Here is a 24,034-nt window from a genome sequence, read left to right as displayed (position 1 = left end):
CTCAGATACAGACTTCAGGATGGATTTACATCTGTAAGTTGTGTTTCTACGTGACAAAACATGCCTTTCCCTATATGTTACCCTTCAAGTGAGATGTGTGGCGCCTTTACTTATTAAGGGCACCACAATGCAAGGATATGTAGTGTACACCCCTGGCGCATGTGAATTTCAGAGCACCACAGTGCATGGAAGTGCAGTGTACACCCCAGCGCACATGGTTTTCAGGGAACCATAATCAATGAATGTGCAGTGTACACCCCAGCACACATAAAGTTTAGGGCACCACAATGCATAGTTGTGCAGTGTACACCCCGGTGCATGTGAGTGTCTGTACACCCCGGTGCATGTGAGTGTCAGCGCACCACAGTGCATAGTTGTGCAGTGTACACCCCGGTGCATGTGAGTGTCAGCGCACCACAGTGCATAGTTGTGCAGTGTACACCCTGGTGCATGTGAGTGTCCAGGCACCACAGTGCATAGTTGTTCAGTGTACACCCCAGTGCTTGTGCGTGTCAGCGCACCACAGTGCATAGTTGTTCAGTGTATACCCCGTTGCATGTGAATGTCAGGGCACCACAGTGAATAGTTGTTCAGTGTACACCCCGTTGCATGTGAATATCAGCGCACCACAGCGCATAGTTGTTCAGTGTACACCCCGTTGCATAGTTGTTCAGTGTACACCCCGTTGCATGTGAATGTCAGGGGACCACAGTGAATAGTTGTTCACTGTTACAGGCCAAATGTAACATTCAGAAAATACTGCACTATAGCCATTAGATGGCGCTGAGAAGCATAGGAAATATGTATGTATTCTCTATGATTATCAGCTCCATCTAGTGGCCATAATGCAGTATTACATTACATTTGACTTGAAATGAAAATATAGTAAGAACATTTGCTTCTATTCGCACAGAACAAACGTTCACAGAGATTCGCAGGGCAGTTGTTTATAAATGGATCCTTTGTGTTCTGTGCATAAAGGCACATTATGGTAAAAGCTCAACCGCACACAGCAGAATGTATTTCCTCTTTAAGAGGACACATGTGCAGCTTGCATTTCACAGGAAGATGGAGAGCAGAGCGGAGTTGAGGAATTGTGCCGTGGAGCGGGCAGGTCATTGGTGGCCATACTCCAAGGGTTCATTTAAACTTTTGTATTGTTTTAATGGGGGATACTTCACCCAAAAACCTGGCATGAGCGAGTCCGTGTACAACTGAAAAAACAACCAAACTGATAGCAAGCAGAGAAAAGGTTTTATGGCAGAGGACACACCAAGGCTTATCTGCCATGAAAACCCGCCCGCTAATGTATTTTTACAACTACAGTTTAGTTCCACTTTAAGGCCACACAATAAATATGGTGGACAGTGTTGGGAACGGCAATGTAGGGACATATAAGATTTGGTGTGGGTGCCAAATATCGAAGGGCATGGTATGGGACGTCTCAATTACTTTGAAAGGTGAGAAGAACTGTGCTTGTGTTTAGTTGGGAGACATTTTTCCAAGGGCTGTGCACAACTACCTGTTGATCCTGCCAGTGAAGTCCACCTAATGCAGCTTCCTGGACTGGTGTGGCAATGATGCTTCACTTCAGAATTCAAAGTAGAGTTGCCACTCTCATGTAGGCGGGAACTGCTTGTGCTACAGTTGGAGGAGATGTTTCAGGGGGCATAGCTTCCACCATTGTGCTATAGTTGGAGGAGGTGTTTCAGGGGGCATAGCTTCCACCATTGTGCTATAGTTGGAGGAGGTGTTTTAGGGGGTGTGACTATCAGAATTGCGCTATAGTTGGAGGAGGTGTTTTAGGGGGTGTGACTATCAGCATTTTGCTATAGTTGGAGGAGGTGTTTTAGGGGGTGTGACTATCAGCATTTTGCTACAGTTGGAGGAGGTGTTTTAGGGGGTGTGACTATCAGAATTGCGCTATAGTTGGAGGAGGTGTCGCTATCAACATTTTTGCTATAGTTGGAGGAGATGTTTCGGGGCGTGTGACTATTGGCAGTTTGCTATAGTTGGAGGAGGTGTTTCAGGGGGCTTAGCTATCAGCGTTTTGCTATAGTTGGAGGAGGTGTTTCAGGGGGCTTGGCTATCAGCATTTTGCTACAAAAGGGGAGGTTTCAGGGGGGTTACACTGTTGATTCACAAGCCTGTAGCTTGTCAATCAGCACCTGGCCTCACATAGTCCTGCCCACTGCTTTCTGGGTTGACAGCCCCATCTCTGTTGCTGAAGCCCTCCCACTGTGAGCTGCAGTGCCTGAGAAGGGGTAGCATGTGAAACACAAATGAAGGGGGATTGGGCTCAGTCAGGGGAGGTAAAGATACTGGGGTTTTTTTCGTCATTTACTTTACAAGGCTTGTGCATCACATAGTAACTGAATTTGGTACTTGTTTAGACTTTAGATTAGTACTTTGAGCTGTGGAATTCCACACTGGGTGAGCGGTGGCATAATCGGTGATGGGATTCAAAACGTGACTCAATGTTTTTCTTACAGCTAATGTTTTCCACAGTTCTAATTATTAATGGACAGCTTGGAAGTGTTTTGATCCATAGAATTTGAAGCGTGTCCAATCTCCAAAACAAAAATGCAATGTGTTGCTGCTTACCAGTCCGTAGATGTGGGGGTTGCATTAGTTTTCTTTTTTTCAGGATTGTTTTCCCCTTTATTTTGACCTGGTGATCCTGCCAGTAACACACTTCCTGCCTAGGGTGACAACACTCACTCTACTGTACGAGGACTGCAGAAACCTCCCTCTTTCCTCCTTAACATAGGGGAGGAGTTGTTCTGTAGCGCTTTGTAGAGATAACTAAGAACAATGTAACTGATAGTAGAACAGCACAAGAAGTGCTCATTGGATTTCTGTCAGGATCAACAGGTATTTTTTTGCACTTATCGAATTGATATGACTAGGGATGCACCAGAACCGTTTTTTTGGTATCGAGTACAGGTACAGATATTTATCTTTCATCATTGCCCGGCTTCCTGATTGGCTGGAAAGCCGGCTGCATGCTGTTTGGCTGGGATGCCGGCTCCATGCTGTTTGGCCGGCACAATGCTAATTGGCCAATAAGACGGCCTCCCTGCCAATCAGGAAGCGGAAAGGCGGGCCATAACCCACCGCCAGCCTTCTGATTGGCCTTGAAGCCAGCTCCGTGCTGTCAAGCCGGCTCCATGCTGATTTGCTGGGAAGCTGGCTCCATGCTGTTTGGCTGGCTCAAAGCTGATTGGCCGGGAAGCCGACTCCATGTTCCCCCTCGCAGCACTGACTGTAAGTTCTGGTATTGGAGCATTTTGGTGAGTACGAGTACTCGCCAAACACTCAGTATTGGCATTGATACTAGTATCGGTATCGGTGCATCCCTGGATATAACAAAACTCTGTCAATGGGATATTTAACAGACCAAAAGGGACCAGATAAGAGAAGATCATTGCTAGGGTTTAGGTACACTTGAACAGATTACCTTTGTGGGGTCAATGTTGAATTGTTCCGGACTACCACTGCTGTGGTTTACGATTGGTTGGACTTGATGGTCATGTGACTCCTTTCAGGGAGATAAAGCATTGTTAAATCTTCGAGCTATAAAGCCCTTCCAGCCATATGTATTACTGTAGAATACGTTTTAGTCTTTGTGCTTTTTGTTTTCATTCCCTGGATACGCCTGACTTGCAGTGTGTGCCGCCTGAATGAAGCGATCCGATTTGACAGGTTGCCGAGCGTTTTTTTCCGCGGTCGTGTTTTACATAAAAATAAAGAATGATATTGAGAGTGAAATGATTTATCTGTCAGTTTTCTTAGTGAGATGATTTGATGAACGATAATTGAGTTATTGGGATTGTTAAAAGCTTTGCGTGTAATATCCTTTCATATTGAAGGTTTGGGCTGCGGGATCTTTCTGCAGGGAACCATTAGAACTTATGTCCGTTTGTTTTTTGTTTTTATTATGGTCTGTATCCCCATCTAGGAGTTTTCACTTCACTTCCTGTGTGTCCAATGGGCAGGAAGTTTTCCAAAAGGTGACAATAGCATTAAAAATCTGACGGTGTCAATTTTTGATAGTATGATCCTCTGAAATCACCTTCAGTAAACATCCGGATGTAGAAGAAGAATTTATCATAATGTTCTCTGTGGTCATCATACTTGACCCAAAGACAGAAATGGTATCTCGCACGTCTTACAAAAGATATACTGAGCAAATACAAGCATATTAGGAGGACCTCCTTGACCCCCAGGTACACCAAAACCTTGGATTTTGTAATTTTTTTGGATCTCGTTTATCGTCACTTGTGGCTGATTCTACATTTTGTGGTCACAATACCTTTTGTATGCATATTGGATAATACTTTATATGTGGAAACTGTGTCCGGGTTTACCTTCATTGCTGGCGCTCCCGTCTTCTCCTGGTCTTCATCCAGGTTCAGCATCTTCGGTAGGGTTGCCACCTTTTCTTCAGGTGAAACCCGAACACTCTAGCAACGGACAGAAATTTTTTGGGGGAGAACGAGTGGCGGCTTATTCACATGTAAATAGTGGCATCTATTTATATGTAAATGTCACAGTTGAGACTATTTTCAGTGGGGGGCCAGTGGCCCCTATCTTAATTTTGGTTGCCCCTGTCTGCCTGACATCATGTGTCTGGGTTCCTGCTGCCATGAAACCCGAACACAGCATTCAAAACCCGGACTGTCCGGGTGAATCCTGGACAGGTGGCAACCCTAATCTTCGGCCTCTTGACTGGCCGGAAGGATGTTACTCCCGCGCATGTGGACAGGAGTTACTTCATCTTGACACAGGACCTTTTAGAGATTTGTACACCGAGTTGCACATAATGAATTCACATGTACACACCCTACAATGCATGGTAAACAAAAATGCAAGAAAAAAAATAGACAAAAGCGGAGAGATAGCTGTGAACCTAAATAGTGTTCTTTTCTTCATCTTTTTGTTATGAAGGTAGGTTGGCTGTTCTTGTGAAATGACTCTGTACTCTTGGACTGTGCGTACTTGCTTGTGGCTGGGCTTTTCCTCTGCAGTAAGCAAATCTTCACCGAAGCAGCTGGGATTTGGGGAATTTGCTGTTCTAAGAATTGTCACCTGGTAGATAACCGTCTTATTTTGTGCTGGATCAGCACTACTGGCAGGAGGTCAGAGGACACTGACTGCACTGAAAGAGGTTGTCCTTGACGCATTGGCTGTACTGTGAAGGTAATCTTGGATGCATTGGCCGTAATGTGCAGGTTATCTTGGATGCATTGGCCGTAATGTGCAGGTTATCTTGGATGCATTGGCTGTTAAATGACTCTGTACTCTTGGACTGTGCGTACTTGCTTGTGGCTGGGCTTTTCCTCTGCAGTAAGCAAATCTTCACCGAAGCAGCTGGGATTTGGGGAATTTGCTGTTCTAAGAATTGTCACCTGGTAGATAACCGTCTTATTTTGTGCTGGATCAGCACTACTGGCAGGAGGTCAGAGGACACTGACTGCACTGAAAGAGGTTGTCCTTGACGCATTGGCTGTACTGTGAAGGTAATCTTGGATGCATTGGCCGTAATGTGCAGGTTATCTTGGATGCATTGGCCGTAATGTGCAGGTTATCTTGGATGCATTGGCTGTAATGTGAAGGTAATCTTGGATGCATTGGCCGTAATGCGCAGGTTATCTTGGATGCATTGGCTGCAATGTGCTGGTTTTCTTGGATGCATCGACCCTAATGCGCAGGTTATCTTGGAAGCACTGGCCATTCTACACAGGTCAATTGACCATTATACACAGGTCATCTTGCATGCATTGGCCTTAATGCGCAGGTTTTCTTGGAACCATTGGCCATTCTACACAGGTCACCTTGGAACCATTGGCCATTCTACACAGGTCTCTGTTCTTGTGAAATGACTCTGTACTCTTGGACTGTGCGTACTTGCTTGTGGCTGGGCTTTTCCTCTGCAGTAAGCAAATCTTCACCGAAGCAGCTGGGATTTGGGGAATTTGCTGTTCTAAGAATTGTCACCTGGTAGATAACCGTCTTATTTTGTGCTGGATCAGCACTACTGGCAGGAGGTCAGAGGACACTGACTGCACTGAAAGAGGTTGTCCTTGACGCATTGGCTGTACTGTGAAGGTAATCTTGGATGCATTGGCCGTAATGTGCAGGTTATCTTGGATGCATTGGCCGTAATGTGCAGGTTATCTTGGATGCATTGGCTGTAATGTGAAGGTAATCTTGGATGCATTGGCCGTAATGCGCAGGTTATCTTGGATGCATTGGCTGCAATGTGCTGGTTTTCTTGGATGCATCGACCCTAATGCGCAGGTTATCTTGGAAGCACTGGCCATTCTACACAGGTCAATTGACCATTATACACAGGTCATCTTGCATGCATTGGCCTTAATGCGCAGGTTTTCTTGGAACCATTGGCCATTCTACACAGGTCACCTTGGAACCATTGGCCATTCTACACAGGTCACCTTGGAACCATTGGCCATTCTACACAGGTCACCTTGGAAGCATTGGTCATTCTACACCGGTCAATTGGCCATTGTGCACATCTCATCTTGGATGCATTGGCCATTCCACACAGGTTATCTTGGATGCATTGGCCTTAATGCACAGGTTATCTTGGATGCATTGGTCGTAATGCGCTGGTTATCTTGGATGCATTTGCCATAATGTGCTGGTTTTCAAGGATGCATCGACCATAATGCGCTGGTTACTTTGGATGCATTGGTCATTATGTACAGGCCATCTGAGATGCATTGGTCGTAATGTGCAGTTTATCTTGGATGCATTGGTCGTTATGTGCAGGTCATCTTGGATGCATTGGTTCTAATGTGCAGGTCATCTTGGAAGCTTTGGCCATTCTACACAGGCCAGTTGGCCATTGTGCACAGGTCATCTTGCATACATTGGCCATTTTACACTGGTCAACTTGGATGCATTGATCTTAATGCGCAGGTCATCTTGGATGCATTGGTCATGCTGTGCAGGAAGTCTGTGGTGCTGGCCATGCTGCGCAGGTCTTCTTGGACGTTGGGCATACTGCACTGGTCGTATTGGATGCTGGTTGTACTGTGCTGGTCGTCTTGGATGCTGGTTGTACTGTGCTGGCCATCTTGGATGCCGGGTGTACTGTGCTGGTCGCCTTGGATGCTGGGTGTACTGTGCTGGTCGTCTTGGATGCCGGGTGTACTGTGCTGGTCGTCTTGGATGCTGGGTGTACTGTGCTGGTCGTCTTGGATGCTGGGTGTACTGTGCTGGTCGTCTTGGATGCTGGGTGTACTGTGCTGGTCGTCTTGGATGCTGGGTGTACTGTGCTGGTCGTCTTGGACTATAGCGGTACACAGGAGCCTGAAATAAAGTAGATGGGTCATGAATTTATTTTCTAACACCAGTCATCTCAGCCTGCCCATTGCTGCTCTGAGAATATTACACAACAGCCGCATCACTCAGTTTTTCCGCTCTAGTCCGTGGAAAGGGAAATATTGGCAGTCTGTACATTTTTAGATTTTTTTCCAATCCCTAATTTTAGTGAATTGAAGATTTTCGTCTGAAGGTTGAATGAAACCATTGCTGTACCATATTGTGCAGAGGAGCAGTCACAGTCCATAGTACACTGTCCACAGTCCACCGAGCAGTCACAGTCCACTGTCCACAGTCCACCGAGCAGTCACAGTCCACAGTGCTTGTATCATAGCAGATCACCGAATGTTAGATTTTCAATGACAAAAAAATAAACATATTCCATACAAAAGTCAGGTATGTGCTGCAGTTCTCCATTTTCACATACGTGCCTATACATAAAAAATAAGAACAGATACTGAGAATTACATCCGGCATGCAGGACAAGAGAAGTGGTACTGTGCAGAGTCCCAACATACAGAATAAGAACAGATACTGAGAATTACACCCAGCATGGAGGACAAGAGAAGTGCTACTGTGCAGAGTCCATACATACAGAATAAGAACAGATACTGAGATTACACCCAACATACAGGACAAGAGAAGTGATACTCTGCAGAGTCCATACATACAGAATAAGAACAGATACTGAGAATGACACCCGGCATACAGGACAAGAGAAGTGGTACTGTGCAGAGTCCATACATACAGAATGAGAACAGATACTGAGATTACACCCGGAATACAGGACCAGAGAAGTGGTACTCTGTAGAGTCCATACATACAGAATAAGATCAGATACTGAGATTACACCCAACATACAGGACAAGAGAAGTGATACTCTGCAGAGTCCATACATACAGAATAAGAACAGATACTGAGAATGACACCCGGCATACAGGACAAGAGAAGTGGTACTGTGCAGAGTCCATACATACAGAATGAGGACAGATACTGAGAATTACACCCGGCATACAGAACAAGAGAAGTGGTACTGTGCAGAGTCCATACATACAGAATGAGGACAGATACTGAGAATTACACCCAGTATGCAGAGTCGGGGCGGTTGTATGTGTGCAGCACCGATGTGTGAGATTCTGGACAAGTTTCTCTCGGATTCAGCCACTGACACTATAATAAATAATTGAATGACGGGACTTACAATTCTCAGGCCGGGATGTGGACAGTGCTCTGGAATTTGTGTTCTCGGTACACGTGAGACGATGCCGGGTACACAAGCCTTGTGGCTCCAGGGAATCTTCTGACCTACAGAGCAGAATTGTTTTATCCGCTCTGTGATTCTTCTTACAAACTGGATGAGACGTGGTACGGAGGCTGCAGGCAACTTTCTCCAGAACATTCTATATCTAGAGAGCGCAGGCTGGCAAGGCTGACGTAATCCGGCCCAGATCACATCCAGCTATAACCCTGTCTGTGTAGGAAATGCTGATGTCTGACTTTGGGGGGAAATGTCTCCATACTACAGGTATATCCTGGATTAATGCCAATGAATGGACATTACAGGGGATTGTGATATAATACTCTGCACAGACAATATAGTTTGTATAAATCGTTTGCATCGGTCGACTGCCTGTGTTTACTTCTCTTACACATTATTTGAAATCCCCAAGCATTGGTAGCGTGGGCCTCTTTTACAGTTTGTAGTGAATTTTCTTACGTTTCTGATAGTAAAGACACGTTGCTGATATCTGGAGGACTGCCACGTGATGGTGCAGCCACATCCTGCTTTTGCAATTTGGTCTGATGATCTCTATGGGATGGTAGCACATGTGTGCTATACTGATATTCTCTTGGCTTTTCATATTAACGCTGAACTCTGGGCACAAAAGCTTGCACTTCAATTCCTCAATAGACACAAAGGATATAAATCCACTTTGTGTGCACCAAATGGCTTTGCAAACATCGATATTGCCATGTAACAGTTGCAGTGGCATCATCACTGTGCTGTACAATACATGTGCAGAGAGCAGTAGGAGGGGCCAAGCAGGTCAACCTTGTACAGGTTGCCTGTAGAAAACTACAGGAGGGAGATAAGACAAGTCACTCTACACAAGGAGGGAGAGGAGCAGTGGCCAGTGTTTATTACAGTAAGGGGGCGGAGACAAGACCAGTCACCCTGCACAATGAGAGAGAGCAGCAGTGACTGGTCTTTATTACAGGAGGCGGCGGAGACAGGACCAGTCACTCTACACAAGGAGGGAGAGGAGCAATAGCCAGTCTTTATTACAGTAAGGGGGCGGAGACAGGACCAGTCACCCTGCACAAAGAGAGAGAGCAGCAGTGACTGGTCTTTATTACAGGAGGCGGCGGAGACAGGACCAGTCTCCCTGCACAATGAGAGAGGGCAGCAGTGAGCGGTCTTTTTTTACAGAAGGGGGTGGAGACGAGACCAGCCACCTTGCACAAGGAGAGAGAGCAGCAGTGACTGGTCTTGAGGAAGCTCTTGCGCAGAGGTAACGTTTTACACAGGATTGCGGTTTAGATTGCGGTTTAGAGCGCCAATTGGGGTCCTAGGCAAGGTAGCAATTTTACCTTCATTTTTTCAACATTGGTGAAGATTGCAATAGGCATGGGAGGCCGTCCACCTGCGTTGACTGTACAATGACACACCAACTGTCTGCAAGTCCACCCTGCCCTGTGCAGTGACAGGCAGATATACAGCTTGCACCAGTTACTGCAGGAGTAATAATGTTGTAGCTGGGCCCCTTAGACATCAACTGGGCCCCCATGTCTCTTGTGGCTGATTGACTTTGGCTCTTTCTATAGCGATAAACTTTTCTTTTTAATGCATTATCCCACGTGTTATAAACACGCACTGGCGCTGCGCCTTTTCATGCGCTGCCGTTGTCATCAATGAACCCTTTAACGCACCCTGATGATCCGGAAATTATTTATTAACTTTTTTGGCCAATGCACTTTGAGCAGATGTGAACAAGTACCGTATAAAACGGGTGGGCAACTACAAATTACAAATCTGAACATGCCTCTGGGAGTTGTTCCTGTGGCTGTCGGAGTCCTGCAATGCCTCATGGGACATGTAGTTCCACAACAGCTGGGGGGCCAGAGTTGCCCATCCCTGGTATAAAGCAAAAGTTAACCTGTCTACATGCATTGAAATGCAAAATGTAACGTACAAGTCTACATGTGCAATGCATCAAAATCTCGGCACAACTGTGACACATGAAAGACGCTGCGGCGTGGATGTAGCCTTGTGTGTTGTTCCCATGTAGCAGGAATTTGTCCTGAAAACACATCGCCTTTTTTTCTGTTAACAAGGAAATCATAGACAGGAAATTAAAGGACAAGCAGAAGGTTCAGTATCTGGCACTGACAATGGCGATGGAGGAGACGATGCGACACCGAGGATTCTGGGAGTTAATATGGCTGACAGGTGCAGCGTAAGGAGTGGCTGCGCTGCAGTCAAGTGTCTGTGAATGGAATTAGGAATCCGTCTCCCCTCCTCCTCCTCATCCTCAAATTCCACCCCCCCCTCCTCACCATTCATCTCCATATTAACTGTTTCATAGCTAGGAGATCTCTGAGGAGCCAGACCTGAAACGTTTTCTCATAGTGGAGAATAACCGGAATAACATTTCAGGATTAATTTTTTTCCCAGCCGTTGCCAGCTTCAGAACCAAACATTGCGATTCAACTATGTCTCCAGTTCTTAGGCCTCTTTTCATAATGGCCGATGAGATAATCATGTCACAGTTCTTTGTATTTCACCCCTTGTCATCGCTGAGTGAGTCTTCAACCCAGTGGCCTTTTCATTGTCCCATAGCTACGGACGCGGCCTTTTCATTGTCCTATAGCAGCGGACGCTGCCTTTTCATTGTCCCATAGCAACGGATGCAGCCTTTTCATTGTCCCATAGCAACGGATGCGGCCTTTTCATTGTCCCATAGCAACGGACATGGCCTTTTCATTGTCCCATAGCAACGGACACGGCCTTTTCATTGTCCCATAGCAACGGACAGGGCCTTTTCATTGTCCCATAGCAACGGACACGGCCTTTTCATTGTCCCATAGCTACGGACGCGGCCTTTTCATTGTCCTATAGCAGCGGACGCTGCCTTTTCATTGTCCCATAGCAACGGATGCGGCCTTTTCATTGTCCCATAGCAACGGATGCGGCCTTTTCATTGTCCCATAGCAATGGACACGGCCTTTTCATTGTCCCATAGCAATGGACACGGCCTTTTCATTGTCCCATAGCAATAGACACGGCCTTTTCATTGTCCCATAGCAATAGACACGGCCTTTTTATTCTCCCATAGCAACAGACGCTGCCTTTTTATTCTCCCATAGTAACAGACGCCGCCTTTTTATTCTCCCATAGCAACAGACGCAGCCTTTTTATTCTCCCATAGCAACAGACGCGGCCTTTTCATTCTCCTATAGCAATGGATTCCCGGCTCCTGGGATTTGTCCAGCCCTGTGCTACACAGATTTTCTTTTTGTCCAGTTTTTTTTACATGAGACCCTATTCAGAATGATTCATACAATCTGAAGGAAAGTTCCTGACTCATCCAGAAGACATGTTTATTACTGGGTCTCATTGATAACAGTGTCTATCCTTCATGTCCGTGGCAACCAGTTGCCTCTTTCATTCTCCCATCATTCTTCATCATTTTTTTTTTATGATTGAGACCCATCTTTGCTTTGAAGAATTTTGGTTTTCAGCTGTGCCTGGCGATGGTCCATAGGAGGCCTCTAATCCCACTGGCTGTTGCCAGGGGCAGGGCCAGTGCAGCCTACCAGACAGGGTCCCCCTGGTCCAGGGAACCGTTTCCCACAGTGACAAGCTAAGAATGGGCCCCCCAACTGACCGGTCTATGGCCTATACCCCCCTATCAGTGGCCCTGGTCAGAGTTAACAGGTCAGATCGTTTGGTAAACCTTTCCTGGTCGTCATTGAGCCACCCTTGTAAGCCTCTACCAGCCTCCTGCTCATGGCTCCCATCTTCATTCACATAAACTTGAAGCTTCTGGAGCATCCATACTTGGGGTGTTCAGACTGTGCACTCGCTAACAAAAACCCTCGCAGGTCTAGCGGCAGTTTGGCTGGTGGGTAGAACCTCCATATAATTCACATTGGTGTTGATGAATTGGTTGAATTATGGTTCCAAGGAGTCGGATTATTCTCCGGTCGTCCACCCCCCGCCCCCCACCATTGCAGAAACATTTCAGCAGCCATTGTCTCAGGGGGTGATATTACTTTAGGCTCCTGAGCACACGGGGCCCCATCAAAAGACGTGCATCCCCTCCTCCTCCTCCTCATTATGGAGAGCCTTTGTCCTCCTGGAAGAATGAGAAATTGGATTGCAGAGCGAAATCCTCTCACCTGCCACCTGTCGCTGCCTGTAAACCAATCCGCACACGCTGTATAGACAGGCTACTCCGATCCCGGAGAGTCGCGCCAAGCACAAAATGGCCTTTGTCTGGATTTTATCTTGCGTAGCCCTCTACAAACCAACTGCCTTTCCTACTGACCTTTAATCTTAAGGAAGGACACTGCAATTAGCACTTATTACCCGTCTTGTGCCCTTCTGCTTGTTCAGGTGATATATATTGAGGGTGACATTTATAAAAACCCATCTGTGATGACCACTAGATGCTTTGTAGCCAATAGCTTCATAAAATGGTGTTAAAAGCAAAACGCTTTAGTAGAAAAAAAAGGCCAGAAAAAAATCCTGCTACCTTGACTTGGCTGTTTGCGGCCTGTGCAGGTTTTGTAAGTGGCTGGCATTGTGTGGATGTTAGAGGATTATAAGCGTTGTTCGGTGACTGAGGGCCGACCTTGCCTCCGCACAAGGTGTGGCGTTGCTCTCTGTACAGCGCGGCATGTTTCAAGCATTAGAGCCAAGCCTCCAGAGGCCGATGCGATTACTCCAAGACCACGGACTGAATTTCAATGAGCGCACACACACCCCCTTCCCCGCTCTTCTCTTCAGATGCTCATCAGTCACTGCCTGTTCTTTTACAGAAGGAGAATGTCTTCCAGCAGATAAAAGAGCATGCCTCGCGCTCTAGTTTATCGCGGTACACTGATTTCTAAAGTGGACATCCGCACAAGTGCAGTCCACCGATTTCGTTCACTAGGCCACATTTTAGGAGATTTTAAGCAATTGATTATGCAAAGTCTGAGCCTCTAGGTTGCTGCTTTTGGTAAATAGATGTGCTGAATATAGCATCTCCGACAAAATGACCGCCGCAGTGTTAGAGCAATACGCTTCAAGGATTTTTGTAAATGCAGCTCATCAGGAGAGGAAAAATTCCAACTCTAGGCCCATTTCCATAATTTTATTCTGATTTATAAATGCCCTTCAACTTCATTTGATGTGTCATAGCCTCTTGCTCCCTGTGGTCAAACCACGCACAAGACATTTGAGTTATAAGTCAGTCCTTGGATTCTTTGAAGGCAAGATCTCTCCCCCATAATTCCTGACACTGTTCATGCACACCTGGACGTTTTAGGTGTTCCCGCAGTTTTGTGTGTTCCAGCTCCTCCTGTTAAACTCTCCATAATATGAAATACAAATCCAGTTGGAATGGTGAGGACCCCTTATAAAGGGCACAGCAGGTGTAATGACCTGGATGCTCAGCACAGGTATGATTGGAACCCCTTATAATGGACACAGCAGGTGTGCAGAACTATGAACTTAGCACAGAGATGCTGGGAACCTCGCATGATGGGCGCAGCAGCTGTGTAGACCTGGGAACTCAACACAGGGATGGCGGAACCCACTCATAATGGGCACAGCAGGTATGAAGACCCAGGAACTCTGCACAGGGATAGTGGGTACCCTACATAGGGGCACAGCTGGTGTGCAAACCTGGGCACCCAGCACAGGGTCTAAGATTCTTATTGGTCAGTACAGTCATGTGACCAATCACTGCTCCCCATTGCAAGTGTTAAGTTTATGTGCAGCCTCCAGGTCCTTGTTGTGAAGGTTTCAAGTGCCAGGACCGTTATACAGGCTGGGAGGCAAGGGCCATCATTATACATAACTGTATTGGGGAATGGGGGTGAGAAGAGTGTTGAGTTAGTTCTCCTTTTTTTTTTGTGAAAAGAAAAATGAACCCATTAAGCTATAACTAAGCCCCCCCCCCTTTTTTATTGCTTTTTTATTGCTGTCTATGTAATGTAAATTAGTGGAGTTGAGGTATAGAAAGTAAAAGGAAAATGGCGTCCTGCATCTCATGAATATTTTGTGTTAGTGCCTGAAATAAAATGTTCATTCTAATTTTATTAATTTTTTCTTCTAGTTGTCCATTTTGGCCCCTTGTTCATGAAACTGAACGAAAGTTCAGAGGTAAGCCAAAATGCCTCAGCCCTGGAAGAAGCAACTGTGGTCTCTTCACAAAATGTTTCCTTGGAGGAAGGCATCATCCCTGAAACAATCGACATTCGGTTTCTAGAGTCGGTAAACAGCATGGCGCCCACAGACACCACCTGGCCACTTTCCAGCGAGCCTGTCCTGCAAGAGGATTTTTTAATCATTCCAACTGTAAGTGCTCAGCCAACCACTTCACTGGACACCTCTCACGTTTTATATAATTCACTGGCACCATCTGAAGCAGTGGACGTCCATCATTTCAGCTCTGGAATCCTGGAATCTATAAGCAATCAACTGACACCATCTGAAGCAGTGGATGTCCATCATTTCAGCTCTGGAATCCTGGAATCTATAAGCAATCAACTGACACCATCTGAAGCAGTGGATGTCCATCATTTCAGCTCTGGAATCCTGGAATCTATAAGCAATCAACTGACACCATCTGAAGCAGTGGATGTCCATCATTTCAGCTCTGGAATCCTGGAACCTATACTCAATCAACCGACACCATCTTTTGTGCTGCTAGAAACTAGTCTGAGTTTTCCGACCCCCATGGTTTCTGATCAGTATGTGATCAACCCTCAAGAGGAGTTTTTTAATAGCATCTCACAAACCTCTTGGAGTATCGAAACTCTTCCATTGCCAAATATGCCTGTAGACATTGCCACATCTGGTTTCAAAGGGGAAAGTTTTGTCTTGGAGAGCTCATCATCCATAGCACTCAAAACTGTGTCTTATTCTGACTCTGAATTAGAAAAAACACCTGTGGTTCCTAGCACACCTTTGATGTCTTTAAATACCCCGGATCTCTCGGAAAGTAGTGTAAACCTGCCAAGCTTGACCGCTTTAGATGAAGTTAACATCGTTTCAACCAAAAATATTTTGCATAGCATCTTTTCAAATCTAGAGTTTGCACAAGATTCAACCACCAGCCCTAGCATGGGTGTGCTAATGACTTCTTCACATGATACCTTCTCAACATATGAATGGGCCCATAGTGCAGTTGAAGATGTCTCGGTGAGTCTTCTTTTGGAAAACAGCAAAAGTGCTGACATTTTGGCCACAAGTCTGATGCCCACTTTTGCATCTCAATATGAACAGACATTCCTGCCTTCTTCTACCATGTCCTCCACTTTTACATACACCCAGTGGTGGTCAGAGGCTTATCTAGAAACTATTACCATGAACCCCTCAGGATCTGTAGAAGAAAATATTCAGACTAATGTGGTGTCCAGCTTTCCATTTGTAGTTGAGTCTACTGCTCAAGTTGTTGAGTCTCTCTTCAGTTCGATTATGTTGGTTCCAGTTTCTTCATTGTATATGGATGCTTTGGAATCATCCATGTATTTTTCAAGCCTTGTTGACTCTGTTTTTACTGAAGTCCCAGTTAATTTGTCTCCATCAGAAACCTTAGATGTGGAGACACTCATGTTTTCTGAGGTAGAATCTACGATTTTAATGCCTTCACTTACTGGACTGTATGACTCTTCTGTGTCAACTGTAGACTTTGAGTCACCCCTTACTATTGTAGCAATACCAGAATCTACACCATTCCTTGACAGTTCTCTTTTTATACCTATGAACACAGTAGAGGCCCCTGCCTTTGTGCCGACTGAATCTGTCATGTATTTTAGCCAGACTGTTTCACCGTTAGTTGAGTCAGAGAATATTTCTGACTCTACCAATTTTATCTCCATAGTTCCAACTTTTGAAACAAGTAACCTGTTTTCTTCAGTTCCAGAAGACATTTCCTCCTCGTTCTCCTTGGTTTCCAGTGACGTTTCAGCTGCTGTAACTCAGGACCCATCCTCTTTGGTTACAATTTTGGAGACCTCATTCAGTAGCTTTGCTATTGAGACATCAGTTTCACCATTCACAGATACCATCAATGTGGAAGCCACGCTTTGGCCAACTGTTAACCCCACATCTGTTGTCTCCCTCACCCTATTGTCTAGTGCTGACTGGACAGAGAGAAGTTCAAATGTGTTGTTAGAGTCCTCTGGGATGTGGGAAGTGACCCCAAGCATTGTGTTTGAATCGGGCATTTTCTATTCCTCAACTTTCTCTGGTGCTACCTCTTCTCTGCTGCCTTCATTGTCTGCATTGGATTCCACCACGTTGGCCTTTTCCACCTCCTCCTATGACTCTGATCACACCAGCAGTGCTTTGATCGAAGAGACTCTTCAGGCCTCTTCATTTTTCTCAGTTCCTCTGACAACAGAACTTCCTCCTTCCTTTTCTACATTCATAATGGACACCTTGGAGACCTATACCTCAGTAGTTTCAAGCAACCTTTTAGCATCACCATCACTCAGTTTTTCACAAGAACTGAGCCTGCCACCAGACATAAGTTCACTACCCACAATAAGCTTGCTGTCTACTGTAAGTGGAGAAACTATTACAAATGTACCAAGCCCTCCGTCATCTATAAACCTCCTGTCTACAACAAGCTCCATTCTGAGTCTGAGTACACAGACGAGCGTAAGTCTGATGTCCACTCCAGTTGCTCCACAAGTTCCAACCAGTAGTCTTTCTTTATCTCCCACTGAGCTGAACACTGTGCCAGCCACAACTTTTACTCCAACTACTTCAACCTCAGCAGCTGTCACTCATACTCAGCATGATACAACCACTTCCACCACCCGGGCATCTACAACAACCACCGCCAAACCTGAAACCACAACAACCACCACCACCACCAAACCTGAAACGACAACAAGTACAACATCTGTGCCGATCACATCTCCCTCTGGACTCACAGCCACATCTTCTCCAACTACCACAAGACCTACCCGGGTGTGTGATGTCTCCAACCCTGAACCGTACCTGGTTACTGCAGGTAGGTGGTGACTGCGCGCTGCTGCCCAGCTCTGCCCCCATGTTGTAGCCAGAGCAAGGAAGTGAGGAAAAGGGCTTTTTCTCATGTTCTTTCTATACAATAGAGAAGGCCTAAATGTTTAATAATACTGCAGAATATGCCATGAGTTTATATGTTTAAAATGCTATTTGTTTTCAATTCTACTTGTGATTTTAGAATCATTGTGCTTTAAAACTGCATGTAAAACACTTCTGCAGTGCATTTCCATCCAGCCCAGTCCTATAGAGTTACTTATAAAGTGTTGCGGTGAAGCATTTTGGGAAGAATGAGGCCAGTTAGAAATAATGTGTTTGATTGTCCTTGTGTTTAGCTTGCATTGTTAAATGCAGCAAAATACATAGAAACATGAGCAGTGTGAACGACGGACCCCAAGAGTCTTACTGCAGCAGCAACGGTGGGACTGGCAGGTGTGCACTGAGCTGGTAAGTCCAGCGGGAAGAACTTACCACTGTGGTCCTTACGGGGGATATAAATAGCCAGCTGGGTGGAATGACCCTATGAATCCCAGAAATAGTCTTCGTTTTCTTCAAATGTGGGGCAAAAGCAGGCCAGTAAAGATTGCATGACTTGTTGAACATGGCCGTTCTACACATACATTTAAATAGGCTGCTGTAGGCACCTTCAAATCTGAGAACTGTCTTAGAAGAGGGTTATTGACATTGGAAAGGCTTACTTCTATTTCCTGTTGTGTTAACAGAACAGGTTTCAAATAGCGTTAGAGAATCACCTGCACTCCATACAGCGCACAGACCATGCGATTCAGCTGATGGTTTTCGTAGTGACAGCATGGATGGTGCCGTACCACAGTTCAATAGGTAATGGAAGCCACCAGCACTCGTTAATAAATGTGCAAGAAACATAAGCTTTATTATTGAGTCGCAAGCCTCATAGAGCCAACATTTCGGGGCCACGCAGGGTCCCTTCCTTGGGAGGCCCCTGCGTGGGCCCGAAATGTTGGCTTTATGGCGCTTGTGACTCAATAATAAAGGTGCTTACGCTTCTTTCACATTTATTAACCAGTGTTGTGGACTTCCATTACCTATTGAACAGTGTTCAAAAACGACACGCATTGCAAAAAGAGCATACAACACCTCTGTCATGTCAGCGCCATGACATAGCTGCTCATCCTTTGGCGATAAACTCGGTACAAATAAAAAATTGGGTGATGTTTTAGTCATGTTCCGGCACCCCAATGGAAGGTCATGCCCATTCCTGCTACTCCCTTATCCCGTTATGCCATGTCCGTTCTCAAAAACGGCATTGCTAAGTCACATCAAAAGAAAGCGTGCAAGCCTTCGTATTTCATGAGCCAGAATGTCCTCTTGCTAGTATATTCTCAGAATGGCCAACAGTTCGGCCCGGCTAGAACACACAAAAATGAAATGTTTTATTAATGATCTCATTTTTCTTTTTAGTTCTGTCAAGAGGAACCAACATACAGAACATCACCGAATCCATCAAGGAATTGCTAACGCTAAACTTTAACCGTCCTGTGGAAATTGAGGTGAGAGCGCTGACATCATAGAGGCCTCAGTATCACATTTTACCAATGTTTCTTTCTTGACTGTTTTTCTTATTTACAAAATTGCTCTGGGCAATTTCCATGCATGAGCCGTCCATCATTCTTAATGGAGAGAAAAGATGGATTTGGAGTGATTGCAATGTATTCCTTAATTTTATTATAAGTGCTGGAACTGAGCTTCCTATTATTGTCTTTGTGGCAGAGATACATTGTATATACCTCCTGTATATTGATGTGCTGTCACCGGCATAACCTCCGCCATGTTATTCCTCTTACTGACTCTATTTACAGACAACTAATTGGCCAAAGTGTCAGAAAAAAGCAACTCAATTTATAAATTGTGAATTCACACCTCAGGTGGGTGATAAAGAGACCATCACGTCTTCAGATTAGGAAGAGATACATTTATCTATTTATTCTCTGATCAATCTCTGTCTTTTGCTCTTCCGTCTTTCTGACTCTATTTTAGATGTGATTTTTAAATAAATGTGTATATATATATATATAATGTTTATACATACATTGTATATATTTTCCAATACAATGTATTTAGCTGTTCTCTGTTTCACAGGCCTGTGAAACAGGTCGGAACAGAGGTGTAATAATGAGTAATGTTTTAACAGAACAATTTGAACTATTCATTCGTGAAAGCGTGAGCATGCAGTTTAATCACGGGAGGTGGTGAAAGTGAACCTGTCAGCCTTTTTAACCTTTTAAAGTAAGAATCACTACAGGGTGAGCAAACTCCAGCACTCCTGCTGTTTTGGAACACTACAAATCCCATGAGGCATTGCAAGATTCACACAGCCACGACTCCCAGAGACTGATGCATGATAGGATTTGTAGTTTCACCACAGCTGGAGGGCTGGAGTTTACCCACCTTTGAGTCACTGCAAGGTGCCCACTGTGCCCTTATTAACAAAATTTATTTCTGTGCCCGGCTGATCCTAGACATGCTCTGTTATGAATATCTGACTTCTCATTTTTAGGGGGTAAAAGTGTGTCTCTGGAGCAAAGCCCTTGCCCTCCATCCAGTGGGAATTACTCTGGTGTCAGAAAAGGTGCTGTGACTGGATAATGGGAGGCAAGGTGGCTGAGATTTAGTTCCTGGCGTGTAGCTCAGAAGTCTGAAAAGTCAAGCCCTTAGTAACACAACAAATCCCATGATGCATCTGTCTCTAGGAGTCATGCCTGTGGCTGTGAGAATCTAGCAATGCCTCATGGGATCCTTAGTTCCACAACAGCTGGCGTTTGCCCACCCCTGGTCCTAAGGGGTGCACAGATCAAAGAAATGGCATGTAGCTTGTAGTGCTTTTTTTTTATCATTAAAAGTTTAAAAGGGTGACAGGTTCACTTAAAAGCCCACCTTCGGGCTTCCTTTTCCCCTCAAGCAGTATTTCATGCTTTTTTTTTTTCTTATCACTTACCTTATCCATATCTTTTCAGGGGGTGCAACTGGCAGTGGGCAGTCTTCAATGATGCAGAGAGCAGCGCTGACCTGATGATGTCAGAGCTGCTTTCTGCATCAGTATACTGTGAGTGGAGGGTACCCTGCTAACATTCCCTCAGGGGGTGGGTCTGTGATGCCCTGCACTCACCATAGGACATCTTGTGACAGAGAAGGGGTACTACGCTGAGCAGCTTTGGATTGGAATGTAAGTATTCTAGCAAAGGAGACTTGGGGACACTAAACTCAGAAGTTAAATCTTAAGTTCAAAATACATGCAGGTACTTTAACTATTAACAAACATGTATCTTATTTGTGTATCACTCGGCTGTAGATCCTCAAATCATCTCTGAATTGGTGCTGACACTGTCCTTCATTCTGGAGGGTGCTTATTTCTGTTCCCCACGGTCCCTGTGTGTGTTGTAAAGTAGTCACCGCCCCTAAGCTCTCTCCCGTGATGGACTACAATCTCATGTTTAGTTTAATAATTTGTATTGAGATTGTAGTCCATCACAGAAGCGAGTTTATGAGCGGCGACTACTTTACCACACACACAGGGATCATGGGGAACAAAAGTAGCCACCAAACAGAAGGAAGGACAGTGTCAGCACTGAGGATCTACAGCCGAGTGATACACAAATAAGATACATTGGTGTTAATAGTTAAGGTCCTTGAATGTATTTTTAAGTTCCAACTCCTGAGCTTAGTGTCACTTTAATTCTAAAGCAAAGTGTTTTGCTGGAACACATTTGTTGGCAGTGCCCAGTAGGTCTGGAAGGTGCATTTGGTTTGTTTTTCACATCTGCCCTTCTGGCACACTACTCCTGCGTTGGCATGCCGGTGCCAGCTTGGGTTGGCGATTTTCAGAGAAGTTTAGGAACAAGCATTTCATTCATGGACCGTCATAGATGCTGCGGGGTAGGAAGTGCAGGAAAGGAAGTACTTTTTGCTGCCGATCAGATGTTTGCTGGACGTCGAATGATTTAGTGTTTTATGTGACCGTTATAAAACACCAAATAAACTCAGAGGACCTTTCCGGAATGTTTGAGTTTGTCTCCAATATCTATAATACAAAGATAATAAGCAAAATAAAAGTGGCTAAAATAATAGTAGGGGTAACAACGGTGCTAAATAATCTCACCTATTTTGTTGTTGTTGTCTTTTATCAATCTATTCATTCTTAAACCAAAAAAAAAAATATATCTATCTATCTATATAGATAGATAGATAGATAGATAGATAGATAGATAGATAGATAGATAGATAGATAGATAGATAGATAGATAGATAGATAGATAGATAGATAGATAGATAGATAGATAGATAGATAGATAGATAGATAGATAGATAGATAGATAGATAGATAGATAGATAGATAGATAGATAGAGATATATCTATCTATCTATCTATCTATATAGATAGATAGATATATTTTTTTTTTATAAAACAGTAATTGGGTAATGCAGGCTGAAAATTGGGTGTAAATTCCAAAATGGGAATGAGTTGGGCTCAATCTGACTTGCTGCAGCTTCTGATGCACATTGTGAGAAGCTCGCTGTGTGCAGTGAGATCATATTGAGCAATTTCAGTCCAGGAGACTGAAGGGAAGGCCGGGGCTCAGCTTCCCTGTTACTAGAGAGTATTGTCACATCCGAGTTGTGATGAATTGGAAAAGAAAAGCGCCCTCGGGGGTCCGGCACTTCTAAGAGAAATGTTTTTCTTTTTTGTACAATGGGAATAATTTAGTTGACATGTTTGTGTGATTCCCCCGACCTCAGAAGATCCCCCATGCATTATTGATGAAGCGGATAAATATAGATGCAGAGAAATGCATTCTACATAACCCACAGTACAGCTGAGATTGTCTGCGTGCGTTTGAGGGAATTAAAGTAGAAAATGTGCACAGGAAGCAGCGGTGACGCACACAACGGGCAAAAATCAACAACTTCCGATATTTAATAGGCCATTCCATCCAAAAGTGAGAATTTTATTCACTATGACTCCTTGTAGGTGTTTCTGTGAAATCCTTCCACAAAGGCCGTCCCATCTATTCCCTGGATCTGAACAGTTCACGTAGCTGTGGATACTTTTGGTTGTAAGAAAAGCACCCAAAAAATTCCACCAGTGATTTCGCCATTGCTGCTTCATATGGTAAAGCATTTCACAGCCTTACTGCTCGTACTGTAAAGAATCCCTTCATATACCAATAGCAGAATCCTCTTTCCTCAATGTGCAGCTGCTCCTGATAGAGATTAAAAGCTTTCCTTCAAGTATCAAGAAGAATGATGATGATACGTGTGTGCATAAGGGTTGGTACCATTAAGTCTGCGTGAGTAAATTCCTGACTTGTCACAGTCTACGACAGCAGCATCATATGTTAATAAAGCCCCACCTTCATTATTAAAAAGCCTGCCTATAGCTCCAGTCAGTGACTTTGATGACATCATCTCAGCCTAGGCAGTCTGCTGCAGGCAGGAGGAAGCATTTCCTCAATCTCCCCTCCCCCAGTAATCGGTCTGCTGCAGGCAGGAGGAAGCATTTTCTCAGTGATCAGTCTGCTGCATGCAGGAGGAAGCATTTCCTCAGTCTCCCCTCTCCCAGTGATCAGTCTGCTGCAGGCAGGAGAAAGAGAGTCCTCAGTCTACCTTCCCCAGTGATCAGTCTGATGCAGCAGGCAGGAGGAAGCATTTCCTCAGTCTCCTTTCCCCCAGTGACCATATTGCAACATTGTAACTTTGTAGCAAGTTACAAGGCAAGAAGCTGCAGCAGCAACTGATCTGTATCAGACATTTGTAAACTCAGCCTGCACAGGCACCAGGATTTACATGAATGTGTCATCTATGAGCCGGCATCACAGTCTAGGAAGTAGATGGTGACCCTGGATGATGCCTGAACAAAGATGGCGCCATACTTCTAGAAAAAAAAAAAAGGTGAAGGCATTGTCAGGGAGAGTACTGTGATCTCTGTGAGAGTTAATAAATATCTGGAAGTGTCACACTGACACATTACTCGGCATGCAGCACTTAAGAATATATCTGATGCTGGGTATGCTTTAACATGTTGCGCATATAGCATGTTCTCAGGCAGTGACCGGGTTAAACGCTAGGCACCCTTCGTTGCCCAAAAAGTTGGCCAAGCTCCTCCTTCACCCCAGAGTGGTCTAGATCAGTGCACATCGCGTGCCCTTGGACTGCCAGAGAATGATCCTCGTGTGTTGCTAACTGTGTCCCCAAGGCCTTTCGCTGTGGAAGCCAAGGGACACCCGCGTGTTGTAAGGTGACGCAGATCCTCCATAAACAAAGCAACAGTCCTAACAATACAAACTCCCCACTAACATGGAAAAAAGGGGAGCCAGTTATATACATCAGCAACAATATAAACAGTAATTATATATATATTTATATGTATGTGTATGTGTGTGTGTATATATATATATA

General features: G+C 44.8%; 1 protein-coding gene across 1 annotated transcript in view; it reads left to right on the top strand.

The window, feature by feature from the left end:
• KIAA1549 (KIAA1549 ortholog) overlaps positions 1-24,034 on the top strand; it is a 69,344-nt gene that overhangs the window by 17,127 nt on the left and 28,183 nt on the right. The window contains exons 2-3 of the mRNA XM_018569413.1: positions 14,679-17,588; positions 19,043-19,131. Coding sequence (XP_018424915.1) covers positions 14,679-17,588; positions 19,043-19,131 — 2,999 coding nt within the window. The remainder of the gene's footprint in view (positions 1-14,678; positions 17,589-19,042; positions 19,132-24,034) is intronic.

This window comes from Nanorana parkeri, unplaced genomic scaffold (assembly GCF_000935625.1).
Source record: "Nanorana parkeri isolate BGI_ZX_2015 unplaced genomic scaffold, ASM93562v1 scaffold1332, whole genome shotgun sequence".
Classification (NCBI taxonomy): Eukaryota; Metazoa; Chordata; class Amphibia; order Anura; family Dicroglossidae; genus Nanorana; species Nanorana parkeri.
Note: the sequence above shows the minus strand (reverse complement) of the source record. Positions and strands in the feature narration are given on the sequence as shown.